Raw genomic sequence first — 16,382 nt, forward strand, 5'->3', positions numbered from 1 at the left:
AGAATTTTCTTCGTTTTCTTTGATGGCTGTCAAACAACACTGAGGTGTTCTGTAGCCACCTGCTTGGCCGGAGTAATGAAAGGAGACTCCAAAACGCAGACCTGCATGCAGCACGAACTTGTGCAATTAAATTTACACCCAGCTTTCACAATATCCATTTAATTTATAGTTTCTATTTCTTTTTCGTCTTCTTTTGGCTGCTTCCTTTCATGGTCACCGCAGCAGATCATCTCCCTCCACCTCACCCTGTCATAGAGGGCAGGGTGAGCATCCCCTCTCTGCATGTCCTCCTTTGCTGCATCCATGCACCTCCTCTGAGGTCTTCTTCTCGCCTGGGAGCTCCATCTTTTTTTTGGGGGGGGGGCAAGAATGTCCTATGTTGGTAGTAATTCTAATAAACGTGAGCACAAGAGAGAGGAAGACACCCTACAATGAACTGAACCATTAACTTGTTATTTATTCCTGCTTAAAACAGATTATTATGGATTTTGAAATCTTATTTGATTTTCATTTGATTTTCATATGTACTTATTTTCAGTTATGTCAACAGAAAAATAACTAGGCATAATATTTCCTTTCTTTTTCTCTGTCTTGCCTAACCCTCTCCATCATGGTCACTCCCAGTGAAAATTTCAGCATCTGCAACTTTGCTATTTCCAGTTCCATCATCTCCAAACTATACATTCAAGATTGTATGTTTTGTAGTCTATCTACAATCTGGGTTGTCTTTTCTGTCCTTAAACACACACATACACAGTACAGCAATGCTAACATCAATATTTCTGCAATAAAACATCTAAAGCCTTGATTCAAAGTTTTTTGTTTGTTAATTTCTCCAGCTCTTTATGACCATGACGATTTAATAAAACGTGCCAGTGTTTGCCTCTCTTGGAATTTTTTCATTTCATTCTGTGTGACCCATTCTTAACTTAGAAAACATGACTTCCTTCCTTTTGCCTTCCCTAATGCCTTGCTCTGCTCACTTTCCTTTTGTATTTTTTTTATTTTTAGTGCCCCAAAGGTTGATTCTGTTCATCTGGACGTTTTGTCACTTGGATGAGTGATGAAACATTTCTTCCATTGAAAACATTACGTCCAGATGAACAGAATCAACCTTTGAGATTTACTTACCTGGATGACTGAGCATGCATCGACACATTTATTATTAGGGCTTTTATGTCCATTTCAGTAAGTGCCAACCCAACCCTGTCACCCCACAATTTTGTTATCCCTCATTAGCAAACACATTCAAGCTGAATCAGCAAACACTTTTTTCATTTTTCCTAGTTTTAGCTTCAGTCCATCTTTTCCCTGGTCTTCCCCGTCTCCCCTGCAGTGGCTCTGTGTCCCAGCAGTGGGTTCCTCCCCACAGTTTGAGAACCACTGGGCTGGATTAAAATCAGAAAATACAGAGGCCAGGTGTGTTGCCAACCTTCACACTTTATCCTGTTTTGTTTGCTTGTTAAGTTAGTATAAGATGTAATAACATATGCTTTTGTATATTCTGGTACTTTAGCACAAAAAATATCATTTAGTGGAGCATATTAGGGTTTGTTTAAATGAAATGGACAGAAAAAGTTTTTTAAAAATGGAAACACAACAACGATGTAGGCTGCGTTATGAACAAGGCAGGGACAACTTTGTGTCCTATTGTGTTTCAGCTGCTTTGATTTCAATTCTGTTGCAATGCTTTCTGAAATTGTTTACACCTCAGGGTCATCGTATTACCGGCACACAATCGATCATGCGTCAGTGTGGTGTGACCCCCCCACATGAAAGGCTCACCCAGGAAAATTTAATGGCAGGAAACATAAACGCTGTTCCACCAGAAACATGTTTCTAAGGGAGGGGAGGCGGCCCTTAGATATAAACAGTGGAGTCATTCTGCTCATTTCCAGCTGCATATTTTTATTCTAGACTTTACATAATTTCCAGATCAAAATAATCCTTAATAGATTTTATATTGACTCTTGGAGCAACCCTCAGTTCATCCTCTGTTTGAAAAAAAAAATAAATATATATATACACATATATATATATACACACATATATATATATATATATATATATATATATATATATATATATATATATATATATATATATATATATATATATATATATATATATATATTAGCTCCTCCCCATTTTGGCCAACTTTCTTTTGATTGGCTTCCCCTCATAAGCAAAAGGTTTGAACAGCAGGTGGATGGGACTTAGCTGTGTCTGGTGTTCACATGTATCTGGTTGATGTTAATTTTCACTGCTAATTTTCCTGTGATTGTGTGGACTCTACAAGCCATTACACTAAAATACAGCCACTATGCATGTAGCCTTCAGACTGACTCTAAAGAGAAATTTAAAAAGTAAAACAGGAAGCTCTCCATTTCTGCAGCTGTATAATCCTGTACTTAGAGAGATCTGGTCTCAGTGACATCATACAGAGCCACACTGACTAGAATAGAATAGAATAATCCTTTAATTGTCCCACAGGGGGAAATTTGGAAATTTCACCACATGATTTGAAACTTGCTTTATGTTTCTTTCTACATTAAGAGTAAATACAGGACAGAACATAGAGAAAACTACGACATATCCCATGCAACGCTGTTGAAAATTCGCCCTAGAGACTGTGAGTGTTAAAAATTAACAAACGGACCTAACTTGAAACATTTTGTAACCGGGCAACACAAAACAGCCCAACGTTTATTAAAATGAGACTTCAGTGGGTTGCAAAGATCTCAGAGTTCCTTAAAATTAGAATATTAAGTCAGGCTGGTGCAGCTTTACATTTAAAATGATTCATACATGTCCACGAACGTATCAAGACTCAATATGTTCTTACTTTCCATCAAAGAAATGTAATTCCCTAAAATATCTTTGATTTCAGTGATTTGTTTGAAATGCTTATAGAACTCTCCATAAGCCAGCCTTGTCAGAGGTTGCAGGCGGAAAATTTGTAGATGCTCTCTGCCCTGAGCGTGTCTGCACCAGGCGGGAGGACACTGAAGAACAGATGGCAGCTTCAGTAAAAACACGACTGAAGCAGGAGACTGCTGATGGGAAGTGCTGGTAAATGCTGACTTCTCTCTCTGCTGCCATAGTTGGTTTTGTTTTCTTTACACAAATGACGTGTCCATCTTACACTGATGACGTAATAGGGGAAATTAATTGGTGCTCAAAATTTCCTGGAGAAAGACTTAAAAAGTAAACATTTCCAGCTTTTAAAATGATTCATAAATGTCGAACCAGGCTTTAATCTGCCCTCTTAAACTGTGTCATTTTATTTGTAGTACTCAGACTCAGTTTATCCCTGTAGGCTGCTGTTACATTTCTACCTTACGTGAGCGCTGTCCGCACTGAGGGCGTCCACACATGGCTATTTAATTATTCTGAGCGGAGACGGGGGGCGGGAGCTGGGGGAGGGTGGGGGGTTAATGCCCTGACAACCTGCTTCCCAGAGGACACGATGGCCTTTAAAAGAGTCTAAAGAACAGATGGTAGCCACTGAGGTGCATTATGGGGTTTGTAGTTTTTGAAACTTGGTCGAAATCACAGCGTATTATTTCTTTATCCTGTTTTTTCAGCGTTGGTTGATTCGCAGGTGTAGATTTTGGGCGGTGGGGGTGTTGTCTCAGGATTTAGACGCATGAAGCACATGAATCTACAGTTCCTCTCCCCTGTGAACGAGGCAGAGGAATTACCGAAGAGACAAAGACTTTTTTTATGCGTGGATAAAGACGCTTTCATTTCAATGCGGAAAATATGCAATAATTAATAAAATCAAGTGTCTGGCAATCACAGTTTCCTGGGATATGGATCTACACCTATGGGTGCAAAGGTAAATTTCACTATAAAAAGCAAAAAGGGTGAAGCAGGATGAACAGATCCTGCGGAGCTGCTGTGGAGTCACTTTATTCAACACAAAATAAAAATGATGCTCTCCTTTGATTCACTCAGAAACATTCAGGATGTCCAAACCCAGCATCAAAGAACTATGATTTTTTTTCCTTTCAATTTTTACACGTTGTGCTTCAAGGCAAATGTGGGACCACTGAATTTTCCTCCTACTTTGTGATGTTGTGAATGAGACCGTACTTTCTTAAAGTCAGAAGTAACTTTTCTCATAACCTTTTTTCCCCCAGAGTTTATTTCATGTCGTTAAACATGTGCTGTTATCTCAGCTCTACCTGGGGCATATTTCTAATTTCAGAAATTAGTTAGAAATTAGAAATTACTGCATGTCAACTAATCTGCCCTGAAATCTGTTAAGATAAGATAAACCTTTACTAGTCCCACACGTGGGAAATTTGTTATTTTATGTTGTTAAATTTGTTGAAATCTTTTGAGTACTTGTTTGTCAGGTGGAAATCTATGTCCTCTTTGTAAAACAATTATTAATTGTGTCTAAAAATGACATTTGTTCAGTATATTTACTTGTTTCTTATAAAATAATTAAAATGAAAACGGAAAAAAACCCTCTCAGTTCTAATAACATCTCCCGGAGCTGGTGGGCCATCCGTGGGTCTCGGGCCCGGGGACACGAGGCCTGTAGGGCCTCTCTCCCTCTCTCCCTCGGTCATCCACAGAAACTCAGTCAGAGCAGCGGAGGGCGGGGCCGGGCGGGCCGAGCAGCCGCTGACTGACACAAATTAATCACAAGGTGGGAAATCAGAACAAGAAGTGCGGCGCTCGGCGTGTGCGGGACAAACACCGTGGACAAAGTGCGCGGGGCCTGCGGGCTCTGAGTCTGGACACCCTCTTCGCCCCGTGAACGAGGCGACAAAATAAAGTCACGTGATCCAAAATGGGCAGTCCTCTGACGGTGCTGAAAAAAGCCATTTTCTGGCGCTGCTGCAAATTCTGTCCAAGTCCCAAATAACTGAGCCGCCCTGCGCCGCGAGGACGCGGACCCTCGGAGGAGAGACCAGGTAGGACCGCGCGTCGCGGATCGCTTTTGTTTATCGCACTCATCGCGGCTCAGTTTGCGGAGGCGCAACGCGAGGCGCACGGTGTCACATTCGAGTCTGCCTTGTTCGCCTCCTGGTACAGCAGCCCTGTCAGTAGATTTAAGATGGCTGCTTTGTGTACCAGTGTGCTTTTCTGCGGCTCGGTGCCCCCCTCCGAGCCGCCGCTTTCGCCCCCGGTGCTGGGTTGAGGTGCGGGCTCGGACGGCGGAGCTCCGCGGGGAGGGGAAACGCTCTTTGTTGGGCTGGAGGAGATGAGCTGGTGCACGAGATGAGGCCACACAGGGGCGATCGAATAGCCCGCTGCCTGCCGTGTGCCCCTCACAGTCTGCGCTGAGCTGCTCTGCTCCTGCTCCCGGCTCGTCCCTGAACCCAGCACCGGGATTTGGGGGGGGGTTTCGTCGGGCTCCGTTTGTTGTGGTTTCGCGAGCCGCTGACGCGGTGCAGACAATGTGTGAGGGGATCCGGGCACAATGTGGGGGATGACCTGCAGTCTCCAGCAGTAAGCGCTCATAAAAACCCCCTCACGTTCTCTGCTTCTTCTGCAGATCAGCCCAGATGGATAAAATGCAGCCTAACCGGATCAAAATCACAGATCTGAACCCACACCTCACATGCCCTCTGTGCGCCGGCTACCTGATTGATGCTACGACCATCGTAGAGTGCCTGCACTCCTGTAAGTTCATCACATGAATGCACCACCTTACATGCATGCACACCGTTTCCATCAGACCTCTGCTCATGATGATGTCGAAGGGAGGTGAACAGGCTTGATGTTGAGTCACACACTCTACCTCAATTAGGCCTGTAGGAGGTCCACTTCAGGGACCACACTTGCACAGCAGCACATGACTGCATCTTCTGGGTTGTGTTGAAACTGCTTGTGCTGGATGTTCATGTTAAACGTGGGCAAAGTTTCAAATGACGTCAAGGAATCCCTGTGAGCCAAAACACCAGGCTTCACACTGACAGACCTTTCTAATCTTGGCTCTGTGTGATGTCACAGAGAGGGGATATCCCTAATATGGGCGTCAGGAACCCATCAGAGCTGATCTATGGAGAGCCATCAACTCCTTATTAATGCTGCTGTTCTGAAAATGGCTGCAAATAGCCTCAATGAATAAGAGCAAATGGAGCTAAATGGCTAAAATAGGTTCTTACACCTGCTTCGAGAACACGGGTGGGAAGCCAGTTTCATTCAGAGAGCCATACTTACTTAAATGATACAAAGGACTACACAGAGCTGAAGCACAGAGCGCCACATTTACTAAACTCCACCAATTTGGTAGCCATAAGAATGAGTCCCACAACTTTCTGACAGACGACGTTGGTCGCTCTGTGACCGTCTCGAGTACCATGACATAAAAAGGAAACACTGATTCAGCTTTTCAGTGGATTCACTGAAAAGCTGAATCAGTGTTTCCTTTTTATTTATATTCACCATCTGAGTAATAGACTAGGCCTGGTTTAGGTTTTCTTTCCGAATGTTTGAGGCCGGATTGAGACAGTGGGCTGGCCTCCTCTGGGACTTATTTTGCTTTTGTAAAGCCATCATTTTCTTTGTTTTTGTAAATGTGGTATCAGTTGTATAAATGAATTCAAATGACTGCCCCTTTTCATTTAATTTTGCCTTTAAAAACACTCTCATCATACTAGATATTCAGTTCAGGCTCATGCTCCCTGGATGCTGTTTGTTTATAAGCAATAATTAAAACAGACATTAAAAAAGTAATTAAGAGGCTTCCGTGTGTGGATAAGAAGGAGCTGCTTGTGGTGGTTGATGGAGATGCTATCAGGAGGCTGCTGCTCGCTTCGTGCCTCAAATCAAAATGGCAGATGCCATAAAGCTGCTCATGGTGCTGTGATGTCACTAAAATTTACAGAAAGGTATTTTACTGCAATCAAAACCCATAAAAGAAATTCTTGATCATTGTCCTTATTTCTACTGTCACGGACACGAGAACCACTGTTAAAACAAAAACCAAAGAAAAGCCGAAGCCACAAAATAAATATTTTGGCCTCCCATTCTGAAAGCTGGAGGAGTGGAAGGATGGGGACATTCTTTGACCGAGCTCTGGTTGCGAGCGCACGGTTCCCACCCACCTGTGCAAGAGTAGCCAATCAGAAGAAAGATGGCTGAAAGGCAAAGAAGCCAAATCAGCTTGTTTCAGACAGAGGAAGAACTGAGGGGATGCATGAAGGCTCAGAATAGATAGATAGGGATTATTATGAATTGTGGTTCATGCAAAGCTGCTGTAGTAGAGTCAAAGAGTTAAACTATGAAGCAGAAATGCCTCGTTTCATTGTATGGCATCAAAAGCAGTCAAGAACCTGTGTTGACACCTTATCACTGAGTAAATAAATAAAGAGAACGCTATCGGCACCAAGGGGAAGTGTGTCCTGGTATAGAGCGTCAGCCTGTTGCTATGCAGAAAACAGCACAAGCATAAAAACAAAATAATCATCATAAATTATAAAGTAAGGAGTGGATTGGCACATTTACCCAGTCCTTTAGTCTCACCAGGAAGTGTCCCAAATCCTGGAAGTGACCCAGGAATGTCAGCTTAGCAGCTTTAATAAGACCTCTCTTGAATTCTCCAGATAGTAAGGAAAGGTGCTTCAATGCGTCCTTTGTTACCTCCTTTAGCAGAGGACACACCGGACCATCCTTTATGAAAGGGGAGGTGTTCACAGTTCATAGATGATGCACCGTCCAACAAACAGTCAGCGTGACTGACAGGTGCTGCAGAGCATCTATATAAGTTTATACATTTATTTCCCATTTCCTGGCTTTATCAACTGGTGCTAATCCTGGTTGAGGTGTTGCCTCACATGAAGTACATATCTTTATATGAGCTCTATCAAACTAGTTTGGAAGTTTTATTAAAGATGTCAAAGTGTGTTTAAGGTTCTGGATAATTAAGCTTGAATGCCTGTTGTCGTATCGCAGCCTTTCTAATTATCATGAAATCTTTTCTTTTTGTCTTTTGGCTCGCTGGAGGAAGTGCTGGATGGAGTGATTTAGACAAAGATGAGGAAAAGAAAGATTACTCTGAAATGTGTTTTATTTTATAGGTTTTATGTTCTGTTTTTTATAATGAAGTGATATTTTTCACTGGTGGCTCTGGTTTAGATGACCTGCATGAGGCAGCATGGTGAGAAAACGGGGAAGTGTGATGTGTGTTTTGTAGCAGCAGACATCCTCCATCAGGCTGGTTAGCAGTCCAGTGTGAGCGCAGATGGATTCTCTGAGCATCCAGCTTCTGTGCCTGAGTCCTTCACACCTTTGCTTGACCTCATCACACTGAGGTCACGGAAACAGAGGCTGGACTGCATCACCGCAGGGAATTTTCCTTTGTTAATGAATTTTAGGGCAAAGTCTGCAAACATTTAAGCATATTTTCAAAATGAGATGTGACTGTTGAACATGCACATTTACATTTTAAAGTAAATTTAATTCAGATTATGCTTCAAAAGCGTTTCAAGATGGCTGTCGAGTGGCGAGATCTTTTATTTACTTTATCGCGCACATACACCTGTGGAGATGTTGGGTTAATTTTGGGTGCTGTGGACACCACGCACACACACAAACACACAGCTCTATGTTTTTAAGTGCTTTTTCACTCGAGCACACACTGAATTTGGTTCAGCATCTTCCCAAAGGACACTTCTGTATGCAGACTGAAGGAGTCGGGGATTGAACCACAGACCCATGGGGCCTGTTCAATCTCCTGAGCCTTAGCTGTTAAAGAGGTCTCTAATGACACAAAAACCCTTTAAAATAGACAAACGCATAAAAGAAACGACATTACTAAAACCTAACTGTATGCTTTGCACCGAGTCTTCAGGGTAAAGGTTTGTATTGAGAGGAGGAGAGTGTTCTGGACTGCTGCTCGTCTTCTAACAGCTTGTTCTCTCTCCACATGTAGTTTGTAAAACATGCATCGTTGCCTTCCTTGAGACAAATAAGTTCTGTCCTCGATGTGACGTCCAGGTCCACAAGACGTGTCCACAGCTCAGCATCAGGTAATCCAGTGTGCTTTATGTCATTTTTTTTCCTAACCTCTCCAAATTCATGTTTCATATCTGACCTGAATGTTTTTTTTCTGTTTTTCATTCCAGAGCAGACAAAACTCTGCAAGATATTGTTTATAAGCTCGTTCCGGGGTTATTCAAAGGTAATAACCACAGTTTTGGGAGGCCGTGAAGGCTTAGTCATATCTTTGTCATAGATTTCAGTTTCACGATGCGTGTGGCTTTCCCGCAGATGAGATGAAACGGAGGCGGGACTTCTACGCAGAGAATCGTGTGCTGGAACCGGGGGAAGTGGTCGAGACGTTCAACATAGCAGAGGATGAAATTATCAGTCTGTCCATACAGTTCTACGAGAGGAACAAGTGAGTCAGTCATTTCCTTCTTATTTTTATTTTACTCGAGAATAAGAGCGAGAACCATTAATCTGTGGTCTGTCCCACTAAAAGTTACTGCTGAGAGAACAGCGAGTCCGCCTGCGTGTGTCCTCTTTTATATTTGCTCTTATTTAGCTATTTATGTGCATGTATAGATGGAGAAGATTTACTTCATCCTCAAATTTTGTCAATTATTTTGTTACAGCAGCCAAACGTTGGAAAAACAACTTGGCTCAATAAAAACATAGATTTAAAAAAAATCTATCTATAGATATAGATAGAGATATAGATATACAGATATACAGATATATATCACTTATTAAATATTATAATTCATGTATAATGGGCAGCTTAGTAAGTAAAATCTTCCTTTAATGAGATAAATGAGAAAAGCCTGTGAGTGGTGCAGAGGGCGTTTCAGGTCATTTGTTATCTGTGGGTATGCACAGACATTTGGATGAGCTCTGTTCAGCTGAATCTAAACAGTGTGCTGATTCAAACTGAAATCAAGCACCAATGAAGGAGGAAAATTCCCCAGCAGCTCATATGGACTCATTCAGACAGCTGCGAGTTCAATATTCAGGCCACACAAGCAGCCAGACCAGAATTCCACCGCTCTTCCTTCACAAACCGTACATTCCCTCCACATTCCTCCTTACTGCTCAAATTAATATCTGTTTGCCCAGAAGTCCCAAAACCAGGTACGGTCAGATCCCGGGGAGTGCAGGCTCAGCTACGTTTCACTGCAACCGAGCGGTTCTTTTTGTCCAAACACCTCATGTTCTCCATGATGACAGCTGGAAGAAATGGTTTATATTTCCTCATCTAAGCTTTCCATTTAGGTTTAGCTCTGAAATCCTGTCCCCTGCTCTGTAGCTCCTCCAGGGTTGCAGGCCTCGCTCCCATCAGCACAGTCAGCTGAAGACTCTCCATTGCTGAGAGCGTAAAAAGAAGGAAAACCACACGTAGGCATGCAGAACCTGATTTGACAAGACTTTTAAAACAACAAGTAGTCATTTCACCTCTACATAAAACACAATCTACCACAAAATATGACTTTATCTGTGAATAACGTTGTTAAAATAAGAAATAAAATGAGTTGAGTGAACGGCACAATGCAAACGGTTACGTTAAAGTCCATAAAATACTTTAAAATACTATAAATACTAATACAGTATTTATATGAATCCCACAGCTGTTAGTTAATATTAAAATAACAATATTATCAGAACAGTTTTTTCTTCTCACTTCAGTGTGTTTGTAACTGGAAGCTTTTGATCATGAAGCGAACAGAGGCAGCTTCCAGCCGGGTCCCACGTTGTCCAGGCACAATTTATCTGCAGCTCTACGTGCAGTTTTGTTTTTGTTCCACCAGCTGCAATCTGATTCCTGCGAAAAACTCTTAAATATCATTAAAATGTAAAGAAATTTAATTATTGTTTAACTGCTTTTTAATTTCCCCCTGCAGAAATAATGAGAGGCAGCATTCAGAGATGGAAGGAGACAAGGTAAAGCAAAGATGTTTAAAAGCGGCAGCTGAAGTTAGCCGGTGTAATTATGGTTTTCTGGTCCTCATCCTGGATTAATGCATCCCTCTCTGCTCTTCTCTTTGTTCTCAGTCCAACGGTAAACGCTTCCTGCAGTGCCCGGCAGCCATGTCCGTCATGCACTTAGCAAAGTTCCTCCGCAGCAAGATGGATATACCCAACAACTATCGGGTAATTGGACACACCGCAGCCCCGCACAGTAACGTTTGCAGTATCGATTCTGCAGAAAACTTCAAGGCTGAGGTGCAAAAATATAAACGCCTTGTTGTTCCACAGTAGCTGCTACAACGGCGAGGTCATATTGGGTTGCATTTGTGGGCTATAAAAGAGTTCTGGCAATCATCGCGCTGATATGTGAGCTTTCAGTGCAACGTGATAACGAGCAGACGCTTACCTGAAGTGACACTGCTCCGAAAACTGCAAAATTATTAATGCCGCTTTCATTTTTTTATGGAAGCAGTAGATCAAATGAAGTCAAAGGAAACCCAGCTTCACAGATTCACCTTTTTTTTTCGGGGTGGGAGGGACCCTGATTAGAACCACTATAAGCTTCCTTTCCAGCAGTGTTAGTGAACACTCAGCCCAAAGTGTCAGCCGCAGCTCGCTGAAAGGCCGTGAAGGTGCTGCAGGTGGGCTGCAACAAGTAATTCTTAAATCTTTCCACATGTATGTAGATCCCTTAGCTCAGATTAGCACAGTATATCTGGCTATTCAGAGCAGAAGGAGTTGTTCCTCACTTGTGTGGGTTTAGTATTCCAGGTATGTGCCACTTGATAATAAAGTCAGGCGGCTTAAAAGACATTTTTAAAAACATATTTTCTCCGCAAAAAGCTGTTTTGATTTCTGCTTGAAGAGGAAGCTGAGCCAGGCTGAAGGATTTCACACACAGGTCAAATATGTGTAACTTAATCCTGTTTCTATGAAACGGTACGTGATTAAAACTGTAGAGCGATGTGCAAAAAACAAAGCTGCGCCTCAACCTCTTTGTTTTCACAAACACGGGTGAAGTAAACGGTCAGGAGCATAAACTGGCCTTGAAGCTAGACAGAGATTCACGTAAAGCTTGGAGAACAAAATCTCACGAGTCTGTTTAAACCCAGATTGATTTTATTTGTACGCAATGAAACAAACCTTTCGCTGTGGTCGTTTATGTCGGTACAAACTTCAAACAGATCGCCTGGCAGAGGACGTTTTCTCCCGCTAACGTGTTAAATGGGTTTCACGGTGTGTTACAGGTGGAGGTGCTGTATGGGGACGAACCCTTAAAGGACTACTACACACTAATGGATATCGCTTACTTCTACGAGTGGAGACGAGTGAGTGAAACCTTTCATGTCTTTGACTTTGAAACACAAACATGAGCAGCTTGATTTGAATTGAGGAGAGTACAATATGTATGTATATATTTATTTTGTTTTTTAAGGGTCTGTTTGGATTTAATCAATATATATATATTTAAAAAATGCATTTAGGCGTGTAGACATGGTCGAGACAGTCTGCTGAAATACAACTCGAGTATCAGGATAAGGAGGAAAGGTGATTTAAGTGACTTTGGATGTGTTGTGGTTGTTGGTGCCGGGCGGGTTGGTCTGAGTATTTCAGAAACGGTTGATCTTCTAGAATTTCCCCTCCCAGCTATCTCCAGGGTTTACAGAGACTGGTCTGAAAAACAGAAACTCCCAGCAGTTGTCTGACCTGTGGCTTTAACAGGGTGTTTTTGCCCAGAGGAGAATAAGCAGAACTGGGGAAAAAAAAAAGATTTCCCAGAGGTAACCGAAGCCGTTGTATCCACTGTCCTCACTTCAAAGTCACCAGACTTGTTTTGTTAATCTGGGACTTTTTGGTTTGAACAAATCCTCACTCACTACTTTTACTAACTACTTTTACTCCCCTGTCCCGTGAGGTAAAGTTCTGACTCCAAAGGTATCTGGTGATTTGAGGAGAGGACTATACCAGCTTCATTTCCCCGACTGTAAGGGAAAAATTGTAGAAATGTTTTAAATGTAGTTTAAATTGTATGCATTAATCTTACAATTTAAACAAGTCTGCCTCTCCCAACAAAGGGCTGTGCCGACTGCTGTCTGCTGTCTGTAATAACCGACTCTACCAAAGAGTACCTCGCATAATCCCATTTCAAAAAAATCCAAGTAAATCCTTTGAGAAATTAAAAAAACGAGGCAGACGTGATGTGATGGATTACTGTCCTGAATAAACTTCAAGTCCTTACAGGTTGAACTGGTGTAAACTGTAAAGTAAAACCAGGAACTGCTGGGAAGGAAACTGAGACGCTCCTAAAAGAACAAGCTCAAACAGGACGACTGTGTGGCCACGATGACTGTGCTTCATCAGGCCGACGTTGTTAAAAACATGCTAGAGTCAAGACACGGCTTGGGTCGAGTGGTTTGGAGAGAAAGTTAGAGAGGCAAGGCTGAGGTGGTTTGGACACGTCCAGAGGAGGGCTGGACAAAGGATGCTGAAGATGGAGCTTCCCAGGAGCAGGGAAAGAGTAAGAGCACAGAGAAGATTCATGGATGGAGGGCATGCAGAGGGGAGGCCCGGGATCAGCTGAGATGGAGGGAGATGATCTGCTGTAGCGACGCCTGAGGCAAAGCTTTTTCCAGCTACAGCAACAGTTTACTATTTTCATCAGATCGCAGCCCTCCACGCTTCAAGCGACCGTGTCAGACTCGCTCGCATCAAATGCTTAAGCCACCAGTTTCCCAGGTGGGGTCACAAAGTGACCAGACACCCTCACCCTCTTGTTTCCAGTAGAAAGGAAGATCTGATGTCCAAATCCCTCTTTCAGGGTTTATTTTCCCGCACATAAAACGTTTTGGTGTTCTACCAAAGAAATGATCACTTGATGACCTCATCGGGCACAGCAACGGCATCCAGATTAAAAATTGCAACATCGCAAAAGAGGGACTTCAATTAGAGATTTTATTCTATTATGTCTTTAATAACTGTGAAACCTGCATCTCAGTTAGCATGGTTTATCCTGCTTTTCACTGTAACTAGGACCATCGTTTCCAAAGTGAACTTTATGATGATTTTTAAGACAGTAAAGTCTTCAGCAAAGTGTTTCCAGAGGGAGCAAACATCTTTTTGCAACTACAGATATCACCCCCTGCTGGTCGTCAGAAGGAATGACAATCTGAGGCGTTTTTATATATTGGCGTCACTTTCTTTGAATCCAGAAGCTCTGTACATCTTTTATATACAGTCTGCAATTGTAGGCTGGAATATACAACAGTAATTTATCTGTTATATGTTGACTGTCTTTGTGAGCAGCTGGATGAAGCATTGCTTTGAATTTATCTTTGAAATGATCAGATCAGTCAGCCCTCTGCTAATTGAGGTAATAAAAGATGCACTTTTTTGGGCGGGGGTAGCATTTTGAGGATTTCAGCTTTTATTTCAGCTGCCGCATCATTGATCCTGTCCTAAACAAAAGTGGTGCCTAAATTAGCAGAGTAGCTGTTGGGTTCCTAGCTATCCGAGGACAAATACCCTTTTGTTGGTTTAGTGTTTATTGTACGTGTGGGACCAGTTTAAAAATGGACTCTGTGTTTTTAAGGGATTTGTTAAGGAAAATCCCACTCCTGTAAACACATTTTCCCTCTGTCTCTCTGCGTCCGTGCAGACTGGACCCATCCCTCTGCAGTATCTGGTCAAACCCACCCGGAAACGCAGGAGGCCGTCCCAGTCTGCTGCCCAGGGCCACTCCGACGGCGTCAACACCAGCCCGACGTCGGAGAGCGACTCTCAGAGCGACAAAGTCCACAGTCCCGCTGCCGCTCAGCCGGCCCGAGCCTCCTCTCAATCCAGCCCGGCGTCCCACAACCTCTCTCCCGCCATCCAAAGCTCCAACGGTACCACTGTGTCCAACAACGCTCAGCGACACGCCCTCTCCTCCAAACAGGCCGCTCGGAAGGTGACTGTCAACGGCACGAGCTCCGGGGCCAGCAAAGAGGAGGCGAGGGGGGGCGACAAAAGCGGCCTGCCTCCCACGACCTAACGCGCGCGCACACGGCGGCGAGGAGGACACTGTTTGAATTGCTTCCTTGTTTCTTTGTGCAGAGCAAAGACAGCTCGGTCCTTCTGGAAATGCGGGAGGCAGATTTGTGTTATCTTCCAGCAGGACAGACTGAAACGTGCAGCCAAATAGACACTTGTATGTATGTGCGTGTGCGTGCGTGTTTATGTGTGTTAGACTAGAACAGTGCACACATACAAACTGTACAGTATGTATCAAATGTGAGCATGTGTGCGTACATATGTATAAACTTATCTTTTATACAAGATATTGTAATCGTTTTGTATTGTACACGCAGTGGGTCTGTTTCATTTCCATAAGCATCGATTTGGCCTCCGTGAAACTTGAGACAAAATGCTGAAAGGCATTGCAGTGCGGCTCACTGCTGAAGCTGGATGTAAAGACGAGGAAGAGAAACTCTTGCTTTAAACAGTCAGACGTGTTAATAACTGCTGTATAAGTGTCCAGTATAAGCAACGGCTCATCAGGTAACACATGCTCATTAAACTGTTGATGCACTTTGTTACGGTCACTTCACACAAACCGACGAGTATTTTCCCGACAGGAGAAGCATTTATATTTACAGAAGCACTACCAAGCTGTTTGTCAGCGTTCTTTCCTTCATGGCAGTCGAAGAACTCAAAAGGGATTTTTGAATATTTGGCCATGTATGTTGTAGTTCCATGCATTTCAAGCATTCCTTTTATTTTTTTCTTCTTTCCGTTCAACAATGATGCTTTTTTTTTTTTTCTTTTCTTTTTTTTCCAATTACAAAAAAGCAGCCATATGTGCATGTTTTAGGTCAATAAAATGTTTACTTACTAGGTTTTTCTGACCCGAGTGTCCTGTTTATGATCCAAACAAATGTTTGCCGCTGACTCGTTCTCATCGTCCTCCTGAGAAGAATGAGACCGCCTTCCTTCATTTTAACGTGGTGTGAATTAAATGTTTGGCACAGCTGCATCATAAACAACTACAGCTGTATTTTATAATCTGAGATGTAACAGTGCTCATTACATTTTTTTCAAAATATTTAGGGTGACTTCTAATTAAATTCACAACATGGTGCAAAGTGGCAGGACAGTTTTTTTTCGTTTTGTTTGCTGTATTTAATCATTGCTTTGAATGAAGGTCCTTTCTGTGTCTGAGTGGGTACTCTGGCTTCCTCCCACAGTCCAGAGACGAGCAGTTAGTGGGGTTAGGCTCATTGGTGATTATAAATTGCCCGCAGGTGTGAGTGTGAGTGTGAAGTCTCGTTGTGTTAACCCTGAGGTTAACAGGAGAAGATGAATGGATGGATGGACAGCTGAGGAAATGAAAGCAACACTCGATCATCTCAGTATAACACAAGGTCAGTTCCACTTCAGGAACGGCAGTCTGTCCAGTTAGGAAGGATCAACTTTTGTGAGTCTTTGTCACTATT

The 16,382-nt window shown here is 42.8% G+C and overlaps 1 protein-coding gene across 1 annotated transcript; it reads left to right on the top strand.

Moving 5' to 3' along the window:
• The first annotated feature begins 4,632 nt into the window (after positions 1-4,632).
• On the top strand, positions 4,633-15,785 carry LOC134629557 (polycomb group RING finger protein 2-like). The gene is made up of 9 exons (XM_063476973.1): positions 4,633-4,931; positions 5,516-5,643; positions 8,897-8,993; positions 9,090-9,145; positions 9,235-9,364; positions 10,845-10,884; positions 10,996-11,094; positions 12,159-12,239; positions 14,567-15,785. The coding sequence occupies exons 2-9, from the start codon at positions 5,526-5,528 to the stop codon at positions 14,939-14,941; spliced, it is 996 nt and encodes a 331-aa protein (XP_063333043.1). The 5' UTR covers positions 4,633-4,931; positions 5,516-5,525; the 3' UTR covers positions 14,942-15,785.
• Positions 15,786-16,382: the final 597 nt, after the last annotated feature.

This window comes from Pelmatolapia mariae, linkage group LG6 (assembly GCF_036321145.2).
Source record: "Pelmatolapia mariae isolate MD_Pm_ZW linkage group LG6, Pm_UMD_F_2, whole genome shotgun sequence".
NCBI lineage: Eukaryota > Metazoa > Chordata > Actinopteri > Cichliformes > Cichlidae > Pelmatolapia > Pelmatolapia mariae.

Coding starts and splice junctions, on each gene's coding strand:
- LOC134629557 (XM_063476973.1), top strand. CDS start 5,526: ATGGATAAAATGCAGCCTAACCGGATCAAAATCACAGATCTGAACCCA. Junction 8,994..9,089: donor TGTCCACAGCTCAGCATCAG/GTAATCCAGTGT, acceptor TTTTCATTCCAG/AGCAGACAAAACTCTGCAAG. Junction 11,095..12,158: donor ATATACCCAACAACTATCGG/GTAATTGGACAC, acceptor GGTGTGTTACAG/GTGGAGGTGCTGTATGGGGA.